Here is a 21401-nt window from a genome sequence, read left to right on the forward strand (position 1 = left end):
CAAAAACATTTAAAATGCTAATTGCTTTTATTTCGAGAACCTAAGGCTAAAAAACCCCTTACATTTCAACTATAGGTACTGAGTAACAAGAAAATCCAAAACTACATCTCAATTTAAAAAAAATATTCTCTTTCATTAATACTTACAGCAGGTATTGATGGCTTCTACTCACCTTCCTTGCACATGCCGAAGTCGGCGATCTTGATGTGCCCATCCTGGTCCAGCAGCACGTTGTCCAGCTTCAGGTCGCGGTACACGATGCCGCGGGAATGCAGGAAGAAGAGCCCGATAGCTATCTCCGCTGCGTAGAACCTGAAATTATAAAGATTACCTCGATTGTATCATTATGCGGCGTCTGTATGTGTAGTCTGTGACAGAGATTAAGAAACGTATGATACTTTCACAAATAATCTAAGTCTAAGTCTTTATTTTTATTACATAAATGACCTTTGTAATAAAAATAAAAATAATAGTACATTGTGCAACGAGGGGGGTAAGTGAAATTTTGGATACGAGGGTGGTAATTCCCGACAGCGGCAGGCTGGAGGGAATTAAAGTCCCGAGTTTGCGATATTCTTACACACCCCGGAGTTACACACAATGTTTTTCATCACACTTGCGAAGAAAAAACTAAATTTTAAGCGAAATAATTCTTAAATACGGTGACATATCAAACATTCGTCCGCCATTTTGTAATTTCTTGGCAGGTGAGGCTGTGTGCCTTCGATCACAGACCTATTCGGCATTCAGCCACGATTGGAAATTATGTAAAAATATTTTAATCGGCTGTTAAAATAATCAAATTAAATAATTTTAAACATAAACAAAAACATTAAATTATGAACGTCAGTATTTTAAAAGTAAAACTAATTTATGCTACTTGGTTGACATAATTAAAGAAAAAAACTATAACTCCCTAGGGAGTTATAGTTAAAAAACTGATTTGACCTGCAAGGTACTAAATAAATACTACCTTTACAAGTATACAATATCAAACTAATGAAATACCAGAGTACACCTAAACCAGGTTTAATTAAGTCCAGATGCTGTTGAACTATCAGATGTAAATTGTCTATTAAAGTTGTGTTGTACAAGTTATGCACAGCTCACTCGCAAGCTTGCTTCATTACGAGTTCCAACTCGTCCCAAGTTTCGTGTGCTGTGGTTTATCAAATAGAAGAGGTAAATGAGAAGGGCGTTCTGTAAGTGTGTTACTTTTCATTTTTTTTAAAGTCTGATTAGTCGCAGTGTAAGCAAAGAGCAGCCGTCAAACCAACTTTTTTTTTTAATACTTTGCAAAATCGGTTCATAAATGACGGAGTTATGAAGTAACAAACATTTAAAAATAAACATACAACCGAATTGAGAACCTCCTCCTTTTGAAATCTTGAAGTCGGTTAAAAAACACGTACGTGATGCATACGCGCTTATGGGTCCTGAGCCTCTCTATTTCCTGTTTTATACAACCCAGCCTGCTAATCTGCTAGCTATAAATGTTCTTTTACAATCGTCACACTTCTACGTATGGCTTTGTTTGTACCTCATATAAAGAAACATAAACATTCAGGCCAATTAAAACATACACTTATATCAGAATAACATAACATATAACATTATTTATCTCTCCCTTAGTGTTTATATAGTACATAGTTATTTTTACTCTGTGGCTGACATGCTGCTGTCATATTTAGCTATGTTTCGGTTAATTTTATATACATTTATATGTATGTTTATGTATGTCTATTTGTATTCCTTATATGTGTATGTTTATTCACTGTAATTGTGTGTGTGAATGTGTAGGCTTCATAATGGTTTAGCAACACCTACTTTTTCGATTAACTTCTCTATTTCCGCTACCCAAAGGTTGTCTGGAAGAGATCGCTTTTTAGCGATAAGACCGCCTGTTGTCTGCCTCTAAGTTTAATCAATTGTTTATTTTTCTTGTATATTTTTACTGAGGTGTGCCAATAAAGAGTATTCTATCTATCTATCTAATGACATCTAACTGATATCATTCGGTTATCGTGCATTTCGCTCGTCCTTGTCCGTATATGTATTGCCGTGGGTGAGACGCACGATAACTAAATAATATGATTGAATAAATGGTAGGATCCTATAGATGTGCTATACGCGTGCGCCCGTAAGGGACAGAACATACGCAATGCGACAAAATTAAAAACACGTTTTAATATTCCTGAAAACGTACTAAAATAACCTACGTTATTTGGTCGGGTTATTTGTTGACCACCATAAACCTTACTAAATTTACGGTGGGGACTAAAAAAAAGTGAGACTGTGGCAAGGACAAACACTTGATTTCCCCTGATCCAGTTGACCCAGTTGTACTAGATTCATGTCTGATTGAAATATGATTTTGATGTTAGTGTACGTTCGAATTGGGCTGATTTGATCTTTTTTCTTTTCATTCGCCTTTGTAAATAACGTACAGATATTTTTGCACGCTTCACCGTACATGATATTAAACCCGTGACTGTACACAGGTATGTATTAGATACGAGCAATCATTGCTGTGGCACCCACGTCGCCAGAATAGGACATATCTCATTAAGATCTCGCCCCGAGCCGCATTCGGACGTTATAAATCTTAATTTGATGTCGATTTCAAATAACTCGCAGTGTATTTCAACCAATGCTTAATTAAGACCATGATTGCAGAAGAACAACTTGCTAAAAGTTTCAAAAAAATAAATGCTGTAACACACGAAATAATGTATAGGTTAACCACTGGGGGGCACGTCAAATGTAACGTGCAAATAGCCATGTCAGATAAACGTCAGTCCATACAATAAGTATGACCATTGGGCGAGGTTTTCGACAGAGGAGGTTGTTAAATCCTCCATGGTGCTAAGGGTTGATATCATTTAGAAACTTTGAATTTTGCGCATTTTCTACTGACAAATGAGTTAGCCAGACTATAAACTTTGAAATAGAAAACACGTTCTCCATACAATGTGTGATAGTTTTTGCATTTTTTCATGTAGAAAATGTTCAAACTTTCTGTCAGCAAAGTGCGAATAACATCTAATTGAAAACTGATCGAAAATGACGACCTCTTAGCCTAGTCAGTAGTGGCCCGGCCTATGAGGCGGGGAACCCGGGACGGGTTAGAATCCCGGTAATATATTTGTCAGTTTATCACGAATGTTTGTTTCTAATTTATGCATGTTATCTATGTACAGTCAGCGTCAAATACTTTGTAGCAACCAAAGTAGCCAAATAGTTCGGTACACCATATATTTAGTATGGTGTACCAAACTATTTGGCCACTTTGACTGCTACAAAGTATTTGACGCTGACTGTACAATTTTTTCTATATAATTGTGTATATCTGTCGTCTGTAGCTATTATTGACTAAAGTAGCAAATCCCTCTAATGTCCTGTAATGGAGTTACGAGGCTTGCGACTTTAGCCGACGACACCACACCACCATGTCCACGGCCACGAAAATGTCAAGGTCACCAAAAATAGAATCAGAGCACCCCACTATCCACGTGGTCTTGTCTGTCCTACCCCTAGAGGGCAATAAAGAAATAGGAGGCACGGAGGGAAAGGCTGCTGCTCTGTGCTGCAGCGCCGCAGCCACCCATATCCAAAATTCTCCCCCGCCTCACGCGCTCTTAATAAGTCCGACGAACTCCAGATTTGATGGACGCTCCAACGTTTTTCATAGTTTTGGTGAGCAACGCCACGCCTGGTAAATTAAAGAACTAAATCGACCAAAATGCCGCGGTAAATTGCAAACGGCGCTGTTAATGGCATAAGGTATTTTACAAAATGCAGACTTTTTACAATTTACCTGCGGCATATCGACAAGTGGTATCCATTGTATAAGCTATGTTTTTTTTGGTTTGTCCACCACACATTAAAAAAATAAATCAAAATCAGATTTCTTAAATTCGAATGCTATGCCGAGATAATGTGTCAAATCCATGATTGATGTCACTTAATGAAGGAAATGCTATTGGGAGTCATTATGTTTTTATTTGAATTGGGATTTGATGAAAGGGGGATTTGATTAACTTCAAAAACCAAAAGGTACATTTCCTGATTACTTTTGCCTCTTCTGCAAGGAAATTGGAATTTGTCTTTTTTTCAACTTTATTGACTCACCTGTAGAACATTTGTGACAGTCCATATCAAAAGGGACATTATGGCGGTTGGCGCTTACGTCGCGTAGTATGGCGCGTCGCTAATAATAGCGTAAGCGCCGACCGCCATAAGGTCCCTTTTGACTATCACATTTACTTTAAAAATAAGTTGAAAATAAAAAGACAAAAAAGTTAAGTAGGTCTACACTGGTTAACGGGAGTTAAGTTCTGAGTAGGTAAAGCTGCCCCATTGTTGAAGACAAGGAAGCGTATTCGGATTATAATAATAGGTTATGAATTTAATATGGATTTGTTATGAATATGATCGGTCCGTGTCATAAGTGATGTTTCTACGCTTCAAGAGTATATTCTGATTCTGATGATTATGGAATTTATGATTATAATTAGAAATTTAATCAAACGAGTGTTCCATTATTTTGCTCGTTTCATGTTTCTTGTAGTGTCATGTCATGTCACCACTAGTTACAGTAATATAATACAAGTATACTTACACAGCAACGGGTTCCTTGAATTTCCCACACTGTTGGATTTGGAACATCAGATCCCCTCCGTTGACGTACTCCATCACGAAGTACAAGCGATCCTGAAATATATATACCATGAACCATGACCATCAGGTGAACTTGTGGGTACAAACACCCCTCAGAGTATGGTCAGACATAATATGATCACCTGTATACCTTACCTATATTATTCAGATTAGAAAAAAAAAGGTCGAACAGGGGCCCGTTTCTAAAAACCTTGTAGCTTGTAATACAAGTGGAAGTCTCTTTTTAACAAAAGCTGTCAAAAAGTGACATCCGCTTGTATTAAAAGTTACAAGCTTTTGAGAAACGGGCTCCTGGTCGCTAAGACCAACTTCAAAATTGCGGACGTCGGATATGCTGCTGTCAGGGAGCAGCTTGCTCCCAGCTTCTAGCCGCCTGAAGCGCCATTACACGCTAATTTCCTTGTAGAGCAAGATCCCAGAGCCGCCAGACCTTACTTATTTTCTCATGAATAAAATGTATGGGATAATGTAGTGTTAGTACAAGCTTTTAATATCTGCATACTTGCTATATCGGCCCGACGGCCATTTGTCCGGTACAAGGTGCTAAAGGTAGGTAAAAATAATACTAACTTTTCTTAAATTCTCATGACTGATTTTTATGTATGTCTTAGAAAATGTTGTTAAAAATTGATTCAACTTTCTAGCTTTTGTAGTTTCGGCTAATTATCTCATAATCACGATTGTACTCATACTCATAAGAAAAGGTTTATGTGGGTCTGGGGGATGGTTGGGCCCCTCCAATTGGTTTGGCTGCTTACAAAATGTTTTGTAATAGTTCCCTGAGTATCATATATAAAAATCAAGAGTGAGAAAATAAGTAAAGTTACAATATTTTTTTTGCAGCTTTATAGCGTCTAGTAAAAGTTACCGCCGGCGGAAATGGTCTGGCAATGTTGATTATCAATTTTTAACAATATTTTCTAATACATACTTAAGAATCGGCCATGAGAATTTAAGAAGGTTAGTATGAATTGTACCTACCTTTAGCACCTTTTACCGGACAAATGGCCGTCGGGCCGATATAGCAAGTATGCAGACATTAAAAGTACATACTAACACTACAGTATCCCGTACATTTTATTCATGAGAAAATAAGTAAGGTCTGGCGGCTCTGGGATCTTGGAGTATTGTGTTTACGCATGTTAAGCACACATTCACAACTCGAAGATGAACTGCAAATGGTACAAAGTTCAAACCCGATATCTAGTAACAGTTTTGCCTTAAGCGATACAAAGCCCGATTCGGATTTGACAATTTGTTACGGTTTTGATCTTATTTTGACACGACCTTGAAGAAGGCTCATGCTGATTGTATGCGGAATGAAGTGAAAGTCGTGCATGAGATACGCGTCAATCCCCAAGACGATCGTCAAGGCCATATCAAAAGCATAACAAACTTAAATTTGAATTGACCCCAATATATCTGTTATTAATATATAATAAATTATTTATTTGTCAACTCTGTGGTCTAAATTCCAAAGATTTTTTCCATCTGATGTAATTTTACTCTTATGTCTACAAATAAGAGTAAAATTACATCAGATTGAAAAAATGCTTATAAACGACGTATCTGCAGTATATCTTATACCTTTAAACGAGCAATTCTTGTATATATATAAATATATATATTTCTGTGATCTCGGAAACGGCTCTAACGATTTCGCTGAAATTTGGTATATGGGGGTTTTTGGGGGTATAGAATCTATCTAGATTAGTCTTATGTTTGGGAAAACGCGTGTTTTCGAGTTTTCATGCGTTATTCTTTCGACGCAGAATATGGTCGCTAATTTCGTGTTGCCGGCCACTGTCCGTCTGGTCCAGCGGGTTAAGACGCGGACTGCTAAACGAGTGTTACGGGTTCGAATCTCGCCCGGTGACAAACTTTTTTTTTTTTATATGTTCAAGTTTATATATAATTTTTTGATTTTTATTGTTTTATACAAGTTTAATTTAGTAAAAAAATGTAGTTAAGATTATCACCTATACACCACCATATTACAATAAATAGTTATAACCGAGCAAAGCTCGGTCGCCCAGGTACTAACTACTTATGTACTGTAGATACGTCGTTTATAAGCATTTAGGTACCTATGCATGTAAGTTCTTGGTTCAAGATAGAACCAGCCCTATGATCACTGTGTAAGCATTTTGAGAAATGTTTGTGGGCATAATTGCTTTTAGTTTACGCTCCCTAATTATTGAACTTTATTAATTAAAATAAGTTAATAATCGTTACGTAAAATGTATGGAAGCTTGACGTTGTTAACTCAAAAGCAAATGAGATACAAACTCTAATTAAGTAAGTTTTTGTGTTTCATAAAATTATAACGATATAGGTACGTAACCTTTCGTCAAGGTTTAAAGTTTTAATTATTCGTCTTTTTTTATACATTACTTAATACTAATTAGTTAATTGAAAAGCGATGTTATAAATAATTTAATAGTAATCAATATTTCACGAGGAGCATGTAATAGTCGAGAGTGCAGCTCATAAAATACGGAGTTCTCTTTTTCCTCGCGATGTCCCGGCATTTTTGCCAGGGCTCATGGGAGCCTGGGTTCCGCTTGACAACTAATCCCCAGATTTGGCGTAGGCACTAGTTTTTACGAAAGCGACTGCCATCTGACCTTCCAACCCAGAGGGTAAACTAGGCCTTATTGGGATTAGTCCGCTTTTCTCACGATGTTTTTTTTCGCCGAAAAGCGGACTGGTAAGTATCAAATGAACAAAATATTTCATTTACGTACCTACATATCTATATGATGTCCACTTAAATTAAAATATCCGTAACACAGCAGTAGTATGGTTGACACTTGTTCAATCCTGCCAAAGGATTATGTTTTGTTCACGCTACACCGTTATTTATGAGCTGCACCTTCGACTACTAAACACCATCGGATAAAAAAATTACAAGTAGTATAAAAAATATCTTAAAACCATTTTAACAAAATAAAAACATTTTAACAAAATATACACTACATTTCTTTAAGATACAACCTCAAAATAAAGACTCCACAAGTAATTAGTTGTAACTAAGTTGCCGGCCTAATTACCAAAGTTTATCCATAAATTATGTTCCGCAAAAAATATGTTCAGAGCGTAGAAACTTGGCCGATTCTGTAATAATAATATAATACGGTGTTCATCTCATTTTGATACCACCTTGAGTCATAACTCAAGACGACGACGATAAGACATCTTATGACATGTCATGACATGTCATATGACGTCTTATGCGCAGCAACAAGTACGAGCGAGATGTCTAAAGAGGCGACTCCTGGTTGCATTTCGTGACCACCAATCAGCGTGAGCCGCTGACGCTAAGTGGACGCTCGAGTTGGGCGTGAGGTGTGCATGTACAAAACAAATGCAAACGTATAGAAGCGCTCCGCTTCAAGCGTCCACTCAGGCCTTACACTTACGCTCCTGACTAGTGATGTGCCGTTCCCAGTAAATTTTCCAAGGCGAGTAAATTCTCAGTAATGTTCCTGGTATCGTTTCCAAAAATCAGTAATTTATGGTAAGCTACTTTTATCTATTATTATCAATGTTTATTTTTCTTTAAAACATTACGTTTACACTGCATGAAGGGTCTGCTAGGCTTCTTGGTAGAGATGGGTTGTTAATAGTAGTGCCGACATCCCACCACGCAAAATAGGCGCGATTAAATGACGTCGAGTTGCGGAAACCAAGCCCGCGAGTAGGTACCTATTTATAACCTATACGTTTACATAGGTTTAGTTACTAACTAAAATTTCTGGGAAATTTCTCATATTTACCGCTACATACATGGTACACACATACCGGTACATTAATAAGATAACGATTTCTGATGAAAAAAATCGGTATCGTAATTCAATTACAATGTCTGATCTGATGCCTCTTTTTGAGTATTGTAAATACTTGTGTTAAGAGAAAAAAATAGAACAGTCCATAACCTATATATATTGTATTTGGCGGTTTTTTGGTAACGTTGCCGGAAAAATGGGAATTTACTGGTAAATTTCCCAAATGGGAAATTACTGGTAACGGTAATTTACTACCGTCACAATACTACTCACGACCAAGGTCACATCAAAATAAGACAGAATCGGCCTCTTGCTCCCGACTCGGACAAGTAACTGTCTAAAAGGACTTAGTATTCATGGTTTGAATAAGAACAGCCTTCAGATCCTTTGTGAAGGATATCATGAGGAGTTGACAGTTAAATTGAATTAGGACAAACGATCGCTCGACTGAGACGACTTGGAATAATCAATTCTTCGTACTTTGACTGTCATTCTTTCCAATGAGAATATTTAACGGACTGTATAAGAATACAACGACTGATCATCTGATGTAAATTGACAGTCTTGCGCTCGAATATTATTATATTAAAACTATGGGAAATAAACTTTAGATCCAACTGGTCTATTTTTATATCAGAGCTATATTTAGGTACCAATAGTACAATTCAAATTGTATGTGTAGCAGAGTGTAAAGCCACCTTAATATATAGAGTGTGACGCCGCCTTAACAAAATAGTCGCTGACAGCTATGACATTGAGCGCCGCACTTTTCGCTATTGACAGCTACACGTACTGCATCTCGCTCCTTTCCTAAAATATGTTACTATTTTTAAGTAAAGGATTTATATAAAATACACCACCATTGAAGACTCTAGACGTTGTTTTATTCAAGAATAATACAGTATGTTCATGGCAATTCCTGAAGTATGTCTCTAGAACGCTGTGTGGCAACGGCTTGTTGTATATTTAGCATCACTGTAGAATATCCATATATCGGATCTGATCGGCCGAAAATCTTAATAATAGGTGAACATGCACTTTAACGCCCTGAATCCGTGTTCAGAAATGTATTTAGAATTTTACAAGTTACTGTAAAACCTCCCAAAACGCACTTTAAAGCAAGTTTGTCAACATCTCAACGGCTCCGATATACTTAATGTAGACTGTACAAGTGTACATGGTGATTCTGCCAACATTCGTACTACAGCCCAAATGGATAAGAGCCGGACTTACCATAGTTTGAAAGCAGGAATGCAGTTGCACCAAGAACGGCGGCTTGCTGCTGAGCGCCAACACTCTCTTTTCCACCATCGTGCACTCCACGTCGTCATCTTGGATTATAATGTCTTTCTTTAGGATCTTGATGGCGTACAGCTCGTCTGTGCCGCGGCGCTCGGCTAACATTACCTATAGGAAATAAAGAATTCTCATAAAAAAATTGCGCGTCTATCAATGCTTGCTGTGGAATAGCTGTTACAGCGCTGGTTTTTAGTCCACTCCCGAACTATGTACAACTATGTATATTTTTATTGTTCTTAATACCACGTCGGTGTCAAACAAGCATACGGCCCGCCTGATGGTAAGCAGTCACCGTAGCCTATGGACGCATGCAGCTCCAGAGGTGGTACATGCGCATTGCCGACCCTTTAAAAACCTGTACACTCCTTTTTCGAAGAACCCCATAGGTACTGTAGACCCTCGGGAAAACCTCGGAAGGGAGCTCAATCCACAGCCGGAGCATCCGCGGGAGGAAATTCCCGCTATACCGAAACGTATGGTATTCTCGCTTTATTCTGAGCAGAATTAACTCATTCATTTAGTCACGTAATATTATAGATTCGTTTAACACTAAGACAGCATTTTGATTACAACAATTAGCACTAATAAAATCCCTATGACTAATATTTACCTTTCCAAATGACCCTTTGCCAAGCACCATTATAAAGTTGAAATCGGATGCTCGGATAACATCAGATGCCGCCATGTTATGTGGAACCTCCCTGTCAGGCGGTGGCGGGGCCCGTCTTGCCCCAACAGTGGTCGCTCTCATCTGGGTCTTGAGCTGGGCTAAGTCAGCACCTTCCTCGGGTACTGGCACATTGTAGAACTCGCCCTCTTCTTGGGTGAGGAACTTGAACCAGCCGTCGGCGGGCGCTTTCATCAGTTCTGAGATCCCGAAAGATAGGGAGCCCATAAAGTCGTTGCGGGATGTACGGTCCCAGTCCCAGGCCTGTAATAAAAAAAAAATGTGTTAAGAGAGTTAATTAGGCATGTGGGGATATTAGGGGTGCTGCACGTTCTTTGTTTCTCTCACACTTACATACTTTTTAGACCGCTACGGACACGATAAAAGCGCATCCATAATAGGCCCGATGAATTGGAATAAGATGATCATTTTACTCATGAGTCTTTAAGATCTGCATCTACGTCTATAAGTTAATAAGACCAATGTTTTATCAATTTTATTTGTGGAAGACCAAATTACCAACACAACTTATGGAATCAATGCGTAATAAATACGTATACAAGAACTTTATGTTGTTCAATTTTTATTCAACGTAATAAATAAACTAAGGAGCGCTCGGAAGACCCGCTCAGTTGCTGAAATTGGGATACAGTTAGTTAGATAGAGCCATGTCACCAATCATCTTCCCTACCTAACTGACAAGTCCTCTTTCTAGCTACATATATTGTTACTTACTCGTATTTGTTGCTTGGACTAGTCGTGAGCTAAGTGCGCCCGAACAGCAGATATCACTATACAATATCACTGATCCAGGTACCCAGGCTCCTATTTTACACGGTGATCACATTGTCACCGGTTAGTAATAAATCGCCGTACTTTGCTGGTCATGTAAATATTGATGCAAAGTATCGTTGTTCCTTATCGACCCAGAAATGGACAGGAAATTGTCTGTCTGGTTTTAGTTGTCGTGGTGAAATATGCCCAGTGTCCAATGTCCTAGTGTCGTATCTTGCTAGCAAGAAATTCAAACATATCTGCTACAATTTCTTAAAAACCATACCTCAATAAGCAGCCTGCGATCCTTATCCTCCGGCTTCAGATCGAAGGTGAGCGTCTCATTCCACACGGGGTTGAGGGTGCTGCGGATGGTCTTAGTTTTTTTCTTCACGTTGTCGGAGTCAGGGATCAGCTTCATCTTCACGTAGGGGTCGGAGAGACCGTTGGGGTCCATCGGGATCAGGTTGCGGCCTTGCTTTACTGTGAAATGTGTGCTTTGTTAGTAATAAATTTAGCATAAAAACGGCGGATGCGTCGTCGAGTTATTCTAGATTCCAGCTATACTCGTAATCGAGAAAATCAGTTTTACGAGACTACTGTAAATGCATGAGCATGGCATATTGGTGCTAATATAACACAACAGAGTATATTTTAATAAATTTTCAGAATAGTAATATTTTAGTACATCAGATAACTCAGATAGTTTATGGAGAGACATAAAAGCATAAGATGATATGAGATGCATTTTGATAAAATCATTAACTAATTCTTCGTACCCAAGAAATGACGAATCTCCTTTCCACCAATAAGAGCCCCACTTGTTTTAATATTTTAGAAAAAACCGGTATCACATTCTGCTCGATCCAAAAGAGGTTCATGTCGCATGCTACACGATACCTTACCTTAGACAGTTGTGGCTTGTGGCAGTGACCGTGAGTTGTATGCGTTTGGTCGCCGTACAGGTTTAACTATGTCACATGCTACACGAATACATGATACCGTACATCCGACAGTTGTTGCCGGTGGCAGTGACCGTCAGCTGTATGCGTTTGTCGCCGCACATGTTCATGTCGCATGCTACATGACATCTTACCTTCGACAGTAAGCTTGTTTCCGGTGGCGGTGACAGTTAGCTGAATGCGTCCGCGCCGCTCGGTGTGGTCGCAGCCGCATAGGTTGGGCACCGACTCCTCGCACCGCTTGTGCACGTTCATGTCGCATGCTACACAAAATAATTAATTAGGTAAGGTAGTAATCACAATTTGTGGTATTGGTTATTTTATTTTGATGTTGAACATTCTGACAAAGCTAATTAATTCTGCAGTATTATTCAAAATATTATAATTTACTTCTTTAAGCATCATTAGTGATTGCAGTTTCGTAATCGTTGAAAGGATTCCCATGTTCAACAAAGCTACTCAAAAAAGAGAACAAGTAGGTATTTGTGTGGACTTGTGGATCTTTAACTTCTACCAATAAGTTTATCCTTTGAATATTATGTAGAATGTGGAAATGCATTTCTTGTATCAGATTTGACAACCGGTTTGGCCTAGTGGGTAGTGACCCTGCCTACGAAGCTGATGGTCCCGGGTTCAAATCCTGGTAAGGGCATTAATTCGTGTGATGAGCATGGATATTTGTTCCTGAGTAATGGGTGTTTTCTATGTATTTAAGTATATATAAATATTTATATATCATATATACGAGTATATCGTTGTCTAAGTACCCTCAACACAAGCTTTATTGAGCTTACTGTGGGACTTAGTCAATTTGTGTAATAATGTCCTATAATATTTAGATTGCTGTATGGTTCTGCTACCATAGCTTTGCCAGAAAGTTTGAATTCGTCTCTTACCTTATTATTTTTTGTGTAAAAAAAGAAATTCTCTGATTGTTTTTAATAATGGAAATTTACTGCATCATCAAGTTTCTTCTTTAATCCGATTTAGTCTTTATAAAGGGCTTTTAAGGGCGGGAGTAAATCAACAATTTTTTTTCCTAATTGTATAAGCATAGACATGCATAAAGTTACCTGCAGTGTAACAAAAAAAACTACTTATAAATGACCTTTTAATTTACCAGACTTTTCGCTTTCTTCTTTTTCAGACTCAAACTTATTAAATGAACTGTATCCAAAAGCGTTCTTAAGTCTTAAAATGTTTATTAAATTAACAAAACTTTTCTGAGAAAAACTCGCAAATAAAATAAGATACTTACTTGAACTTTTAAGTACGTTAGTAAAAGTTGCCAACTTAATTAATATCTAAGTTAAAACAGTGATTTAGATTATACAAAGTGGTGCATAACTTAAGCATGCTTTTTGATGATAGAAATGTTAAAGAAAATAGGAATGATATAATACGTTCTAAGTTAGGTACATATGAATTAATGAATAAATTAAATAAAATTATATCTAGCTAGCTACTCAGAGCGATATGTTATACTTGCGGATCAAATTGTTTTATTCGTTCAAAATTAGATGCGGAATTGAATACATAGCTACAACTAATTGTCGATGTATTTAACTATCGAAATACCAACAGAAATATTGGATACTAGTATTGATGAATAAAAAGGAATGTCCCCACAGATCAACTCAACTAAAAGATATAGAGCATACGTATAAGATAACTTATAGTCACCTCCCGGTCACTCATGGTGACATAGGCGCCTTAGGCGCTCCAGGAACATATTTCACCAACTTGACACAATTGTCAATGAATCCCTGAATTGTATAGGAAATTGTTTTCCTATACAATTCAGTGTCCATAATTAACGACCATACATGGCGTCAATGTTAGCAATGTACGATGAATTGTCAATACCAGGCGACAATTGTCAGAGTGATGAAACACGGGCCGACTAATTTAGCATGGGAGCGTGACAGCTAATTTCAGTCGCGCCCATTACCTGTGCCTAGTGTGGTAAGCCAACTTTGTCAGTAGAAAAAGGAAAACATGAGAAAATTTTGATCATTTCTACTGACAAATTTGTTTGCAAAACTATAAATTGTTTAATGATCTAAATTTTCGCTCATTATTCCAGCGTGTCGAGAGCGCCGTTGCCGTGACCGCATGGAACATTAAATTCCCCGCAAACTCACGAACATTTTCGGCAACTCTGTTAAACCTACTAAAATTACAACTTTTATTAAAATCACAAAGTTTTCTTATTCATTACATTTGTATATTAGTGATGTGTGTGTTAGTCATGGTTTAATTTGACCAACCTTGATTTCATCAAATATAAAACAAGCTTAATTTGTATTATTCTGTCGTTTATTATAATTTAATCAAATCAAGGCTTCATTCAGCCACAACTTTATTACTCGTAAATTAAATTGTGCTCTCGAGAAAGGCTAATGTTTTATTTAAAACAAATGAATTTACAGTTTAAGTTAAGAAATACTTAAATTAATTAATTTTTAATGATGATCGCGCGATATACAATTGTTTGTCATCGCTGACATAAACAAATTGGGTACAATATTTACTTAATTTCATTTAACCTACCACGTTATCAGCACAACAACAGATATCGTAATCATTTGTTTGCAAACACTTTACCTACTCGAAGTTTGATGGTGTATACATATCATTGTTAACATACGTTTATACAGGAGATAATAAAGTTACGTACAAAAGTTTAATTGCTTTCTCATTGTTAGAATAAATAAATTAAAAGTTGCTTTCAAGAATTAAGAAATCAAGGAGTATTTGATTTATTTATTTAAGTTTTTTAAGTATTTAAATGAAAATATTTATGTTTTAAATTTCTCTATTATACCTATCATACTTGTGTATGTTTTAGTTTATTTTTTTAGTTGTTTAGGAACAAATGATTCTGATTCTGAATATAGAGGATGGCTTACTTTAAACATTTCTTTACATACGGATGTAGCACATGAACTTCATCATCATTTTGACATTTTAATATTTTACAAATGTACTTTTTATTCAGATCGTACCTTTTTGATTCATAAGTTATTGCTGTATTTTTTAAAATCTGTATATTATATCGGGGCACCCAAGGTGCTCACAAATATCTGAACACGGATCTATTGTCAAGATGTTAGAGCGCGTGTCCATATATTTTTGAGCACCTCGGCCGCTCCGATATATTTGATGGCGACTGTACTAAACTCTAACGACAGTGTTGTTACTCGATGTAAATATATTATTATTTATTGTACGTATTGTAGTAGGGTGCCACAAGGACTGATGTTAGATCCTCAAGTATGAATGGTTTGACAGATCCGCCAAATTATAAAAAAAAACTCCACGAATAGTCAATTAATAGTCCTGTAAAAAGTTTACTAAACTACTGTAATATACTATGATATTGGCTGTAAAACAAAACACTTTCAAGCATCTTCGATAAAAGGGATAAATGAGTAGTTCTTTATTTTATTTCAAATGTAAAAGTCCTAATATCCTCAACCTTTTATGTACCTACTTGTGATTCGCTTACAACAATACGAGTATTATACCTATATCGAATTCCCTGGGATAGCCCGGCAAGGATCGCTTTAAATTAACTGATTTGTTTTGTTTTAACATTAAAATTACATTAGCAAATTCGGGGCTTTAAATAAGCCGATTACAGTAAGCTGAGCTGTAGGCAGATATAAATAAATAAAAACTGTATTTCTAACGTCGGTAATTTCAAATAATTTGGAAAATGAACTAAATAAATTTAGGTCAAAACCTTATCTTCACCAAGAGGCATATAAAAAGGTCTCGCATTACACTCTATTCCATTCTTATGCATTGTGGGCGTCTAGAGGGCATGGTGAAGGTACCTAATTTATAATGACGATACTCTTCTATGAGAGTTAGTAGTTACAATTTTGTTTCAAACAAGTAGGAAGGTGGTAAGTAATAACTTAAATCATGCTTAGTTAAAGGCCACTTCTACTATCCCACCCGGGGTTAACCGGTTAAACCGTTAACTAAGTGTCGGATTGTACTGGTAACCATGGTAACTCCAGGTTTAACCGGTTAACCCGGGTTGGTGATTGGTACAAGAGGCTCTAAGACGAGTAAACACACATAGCTATGATCTAAGTTTTTTATTAAAACAAACACATAAACATGCTTCCTAAAAACCTCACAGAAGCAGAATTCTTATTTATAACGTGCATATAGATATGTGCCTAATTATAATTGAGTAAAATTAAAACCTAACAGGCCAAATTCTTACTTTCTCAGCAGTAAGTTACTTTTGAATATCAAAGACAATTACAATTATATCCTTAATTAACAAACGTTATTCAAATTTTATATTTAAAGTCCAGATATTTAATATCAACGAATATATTGTTTGTCTCAGTTTTTGCTTCGGAGAACCAGATTCTGCGGAAAATAACATAATATGTACCTACTTACAAAAACAAGAAAGTAAGGGACCGTCACTTATAAAGAATATTAATTACAAGACACTTAATTAATTAGAGTACATGCTTAGGTCAAGACATGCTAGTGTTTTATAGAGATAGATGAAAGAAATTCATCAAAGCCAATTGAGATAAGCAAATAAATTTAGCGCTGAGCACGAAATGAAATAGAAAAAATTAAAGAATGTGCTTTATATTTCGTTTTTGTTTCAATTCGCTCATACCTCACCTACAAGTAATAAACAAATATTTTTTTAGTGTATACGTTAATAAATAGTACTTATATAATATATATTGCCTTCTAATTGATATAAATTCAGAATGTAATGAAAAAACACTGAACGTATAATTTATACATTCTGTCTGAAATATCTTCAGCATTATTTATTCAACATTTATGGCCAAGAAAAAGCTAGATTGTCGTTCTTATCTTTTATTAAGATAAAGACAATTCTGTCATAAGTGAAGCAAAACTAGCAACTTGTTGACAGCTTTAACCCATTGCTATGACCAATGATACGAGTACATATAGGTAGCTATTGATTATAAATTATAAACACCTTGTAATAGGCCAAAAGTTCCCTTGCCGACTTCCAATTTCACGATTTGTTATGTATATTTTAGTTATATGCTGCTATTATACATACATTCACAAATATCGTAATTTAACTAAATATTCTTCAATGTCTTGCAAGGCAAAAGGTATCTTCACAATCATAATGAAGGGGTCTCTAGGGATATGTTTCATCATCGCCGCCGTGCTGGGATGATAAAGAATTTCTCATTCCTAAATAAAGAGACAATTATGAAGACGAATCGCGAATTCCCTCAAGGTCCAGTGCCGTTGGAGCCTTTGAAATTACGATTTACTTTATTATTACAACTTGGGAGTAAGAAAAATATGAAAAATTAAGCTTCTCAACATTTGGTTTATATTCCAGTCTGTATTCATTTAAATAATAAGGACATGTTTAAAAACTTCTTATGAATTTTAATAACATACTTTAACAGAAAATCTGAATTTTTGTATTGACCTACGAGTAATTTCCTTTACTTGTGAGCTATTATATATTTTCAATTCCATGTACATAGGTATATAGTACGTGTATACATATATTTTCAATGTATGGCATGTTATTGTGTTCATTCATTGCTAAGGGGCCACGCATCTAGTATGTGTTCATCCAATTACATTATACAAGCTTTTATATCGCCCCTTTGATAGTTATCTGGGAGTAATCTTTTATATCAAAAAAGTAATTTACATATCTTTATTTATGATAAAAGCTTGTCAATCGTCAACATCTGAAAATTCTTCTTGTAAAAGGTATTTGACGATGAACAAGGCTTATTGCTCGCGGCCAAATACTCTAAAACATCAATAAAGGCGCTTTCCACAGGAAGCATTCTTTTGAAACCAATCGTTCGCGATCATTATGTAAGTATGTTCGTGAAAGAATTTGATATGAATACCTCCGGTGAAGATGCACCTCACACAAAATTACTTCAGAAGTTGACTCAGTTACCATTGCATTTTTATCTGACATCCAGGACTTCCATTCTCCTACAGGGTTGTCAGTATGGCGCAGTACCTGCACACTTGAGTCCCTGCGTGGCCAGACCATGGAGGAGGGTACCACAATGGTCACAAAACGTCGGGGCAATGAATGTCCACGTATTCCATTTGTGGGGGGCGTAGGCGGCCTTGACAACGTAAAAATAGGTGAGTAAAGTTAGCAGAAAATGGGTGAAATATAGCTGTGACTAGATTTAAGACGACTGTTTACTACTAAAGTAATTTAGGAAACATTTCAATATTGTTTAATAAAAGCTTAAGGGAACCATTTCACGATGCTTCAAGTTACAATTTTCTTTAAGTCTAAAAGGATAACATTGGTCAAATTTGCCTCCTGTATTTTGGTATGTTATTCAATGTAACTTGTCATCTCGAACGGTCCACAGAATTAAATTTTCAGGTCAGGAATAAAAACGCTTGAAATTTTTTTCTGCAGCATCGTCTTAAATCTACCAACAACTCCTAAAAGAAAGAGAAAAGCATTAGCAAAGCACCACCACCAAGCAGATCTGAAAAGAGCGAGCACACAAAGCGTTAGTCCAAGCGAAGCGCCGCGGGTACCTTGGCACTTGAGCCCCTGGTGGATGAGCCCGTAGAGGAGTGACCCACAATGGTCGCAGAACGTCGGCGACGCGTACGTGTGGACGCGGAAGTTGTGTCGCGTGCGGGTGTCCTGTTGGTCAATGGTGGCTTTGTAGGTACCTTTCAATATAAAGAAAGGGGAAGGGAAACATTTCTTATAGGTCATCCTGGAGTTTGACTTGGAGAATAAGCCCGTAGCGGAGCGACCCACAGTGATCGCAGAACGTCGGCGAAGAGTACTTTGCACGCGGAAGTTGTCGTGGGCGGGTCTCCTGTTGGTCAATGGTGGTATTGTAGGTTGCTTAAGAAATAAAGAGAAGAGGAAGTGAAACATCTATAGTTCCTGGAGTTTGACTTGGTAGATCAGCCATGGTCGGTTGGTATCATTATAGGGTGAATAAACGAGGAAGAAAAAAAGACGGCCATAATCATTTGTAGTCCTAGACCCAATTATCGTTCACTAAGGATGTGAGAGTTAACGTAACTTTTACAAATATAAAAGGGAAAGGTAGTATATGTGTGTAGGAGATAGTTTGAAAATGTGATGTCTATCCCAAACTTTTTCATAGACTTTTCGCCGGGTAGTTACACAAATCTCTGTTTTGACATGTTGCTGGGACATCAGTTCGCCGCGACCATGACCAGTGAAACCTGTGTCGAAACGTCGGTAATTAACGGTAATAACATAAATTCGGTATAAACCCGGTCATACATGTAATTAAATATGTGTTCAAAATGCGAAAGTTTTAAATGTTACAGGGAAAGGTAATATCGGAAACTTTTTAATTTCGAGGCTCAATCATAGATCCAGGATAAACAGGTGTCGATATTTTGGGCTCAGCACGGTTATATGAGAATGAAGTTTATAGTTAGGTAAACAAAGACTTCAAAACTAAAAGGCGAGAAGTCAGTTGACCTCACTTAATGGGAATTTGTTTACCTACTGAATTCCATTTGCTCATCGATGCTAGACAATAGCACATAACGATTTGGAGCTTGTAACAGAACCTGCTGACACTGGCTGGCAAATGCCATTAATTAAGTATCCTGTTACGGTTGTACTTTAAAACTTTACTGTGCGACTTGGACTAAAAGTAGAATTAGATAATTATATAAGTCAGGTAAGGTAAGGACAGTTTTTCACCTTGACTGACTTTGGGGTAGTGTTTGTTAGTGTTAGTGTAAGGAATGTTTAGATTGTATTAACTAGAGGTGGTTATGAATATGTATCATGGCGTTTTGAAATCTAACAAAAACTAAAAACAGAAACAGGGAAATCTACCAGTCAAAACATCTGTGTCAAAACTCAATGTTTCGAGCAGACCAGGGAGCATGATCCAAATAGTAAACAAGTACTTACTTGCCTGTAAAAAATACTTAATAAACGAGTACTTCGGTACCTAATTTTGCAGAAACCTTGACAGTTTTTCTAATAATTTTGTTAAAGTAATATATAATCTTTTATGTTGCACCCGATCACAAAAAATATTGAAGTTTCTTTTCGTACCCTTTAATAATTTCTAAGAAAAAAAAACCGACTTCAATGAGGGAGACCGGTGAAAGAAAGATTATTGTTGATTTTGGATTTCATACAATGAAATTAAAAAGACTGGTAATATACCCGCAATATTCGACTATATTTAAAATACATTATTTCACACCATGCATAAAATAATATTAAAAATGGTTATATGTTTGCTTAAAAAAGTTGAGAAGTACCATCAATTCCTCATGGAATCCATCATCAAAACTCAAGCTTGACAAAAATATACCTTGAAAACCTAACTGCTTCACAAACATGCGAAGAGAACAAATTACCAAACGTGAACTATGCGGCGTTGAAGGGTTCCATTCTGTTCATCATCAGCAGTTCCGCTTTATCAAATGTCACTTACACAAATGTAAATGCTTGATTTGATGATGAAAACACTAAGATCAGTATATATATGCCTTTAACATTTGAGGAGTTCTCTCGATGCCTCATGGACCCCATCGTCAGAAATCGAACTTCACAAAAATTTGTCTTAAAAATCTAATTTGCTTCACAAACAGAGCGAAGAGGACAAATCGCCAAACGTAAACTATGCGTCGTTGAAGAGTTCCATTCTGATCATCATCATCAGCAGTTCCACTACATCAAATATCACTTTTTTAAATGTAAATGCTTGATTTGTTGATGAAAATACAAAAATCACTATATGTATGCTCTTCACATTTGAAGTTCCCTCGATTCCTCATGGATCCCATCATCAGAACTGAGTTTTGACAAAAACGGGACCAATCTGTATATATAAATTCAAGCAAAAAATAATTAATAAAATCGGTTCAGAAATGACGGAGTTATGAAGTAACAAACATACACACCGAACTCATAACCTCCTCCTTTTGAAATCTTGAAGTCGGTTAAAAAGCATTTAACATGTACATTGAAGTAACATATATCAATGTCTGTTACTTAGAATCTGGTAATTAGAGCGAGTAGCAGTTTTACAAACATAACTTTTACTCGCTCTATTTATAAATAACTAATTTTAGCAACGAAAACTTTATTCTGTTTTTTTTATTCCGTAGACTAAAATTACATTTCATGTTGTACTAAGATATGTCATGTCTTACATATGAAACGTCATTTTAGTC

General features: G+C 36.5%; 1 protein-coding gene across 1 annotated transcript in view; it reads right to left on the reverse strand.

The window, feature by feature from the left end:
* The window catches only part of LOC133524061 (protein kinase C, brain isozyme), a 324532-nt gene that overhangs the window by 8691 nt on the left and 294440 nt on the right, over window positions 1–21401 (reverse strand). The window contains exons 4-10 of the mRNA XM_061859857.1: window positions 18744–18855; window positions 12305–12433; window positions 11495–11691; window positions 10378–10698; window positions 9702–9875; window positions 4622–4713; window positions 173–312 (exon numbers count right to left, since the gene is read on the reverse strand). Of these exons, the coding sequence (XP_061715841.1) occupies window positions 173–312; window positions 4622–4713; window positions 9702–9875; window positions 10378–10698; window positions 11495–11691; window positions 12305–12433; window positions 18744–18855 (1165 nt within the window). The remainder of the gene's footprint in view (window positions 1–172; window positions 313–4621; window positions 4714–9701; window positions 9876–10377; window positions 10699–11494; window positions 11692–12304; window positions 12434–18743; window positions 18856–21401) is intronic.

This window comes from Cydia pomonella, chromosome 13 (genome assembly GCF_033807575.1).
Source record: "Cydia pomonella isolate Wapato2018A chromosome 13, ilCydPomo1, whole genome shotgun sequence".
NCBI classification, from domain to species: Eukaryota; Metazoa; Arthropoda; class Insecta; order Lepidoptera; family Tortricidae; genus Cydia; species Cydia pomonella.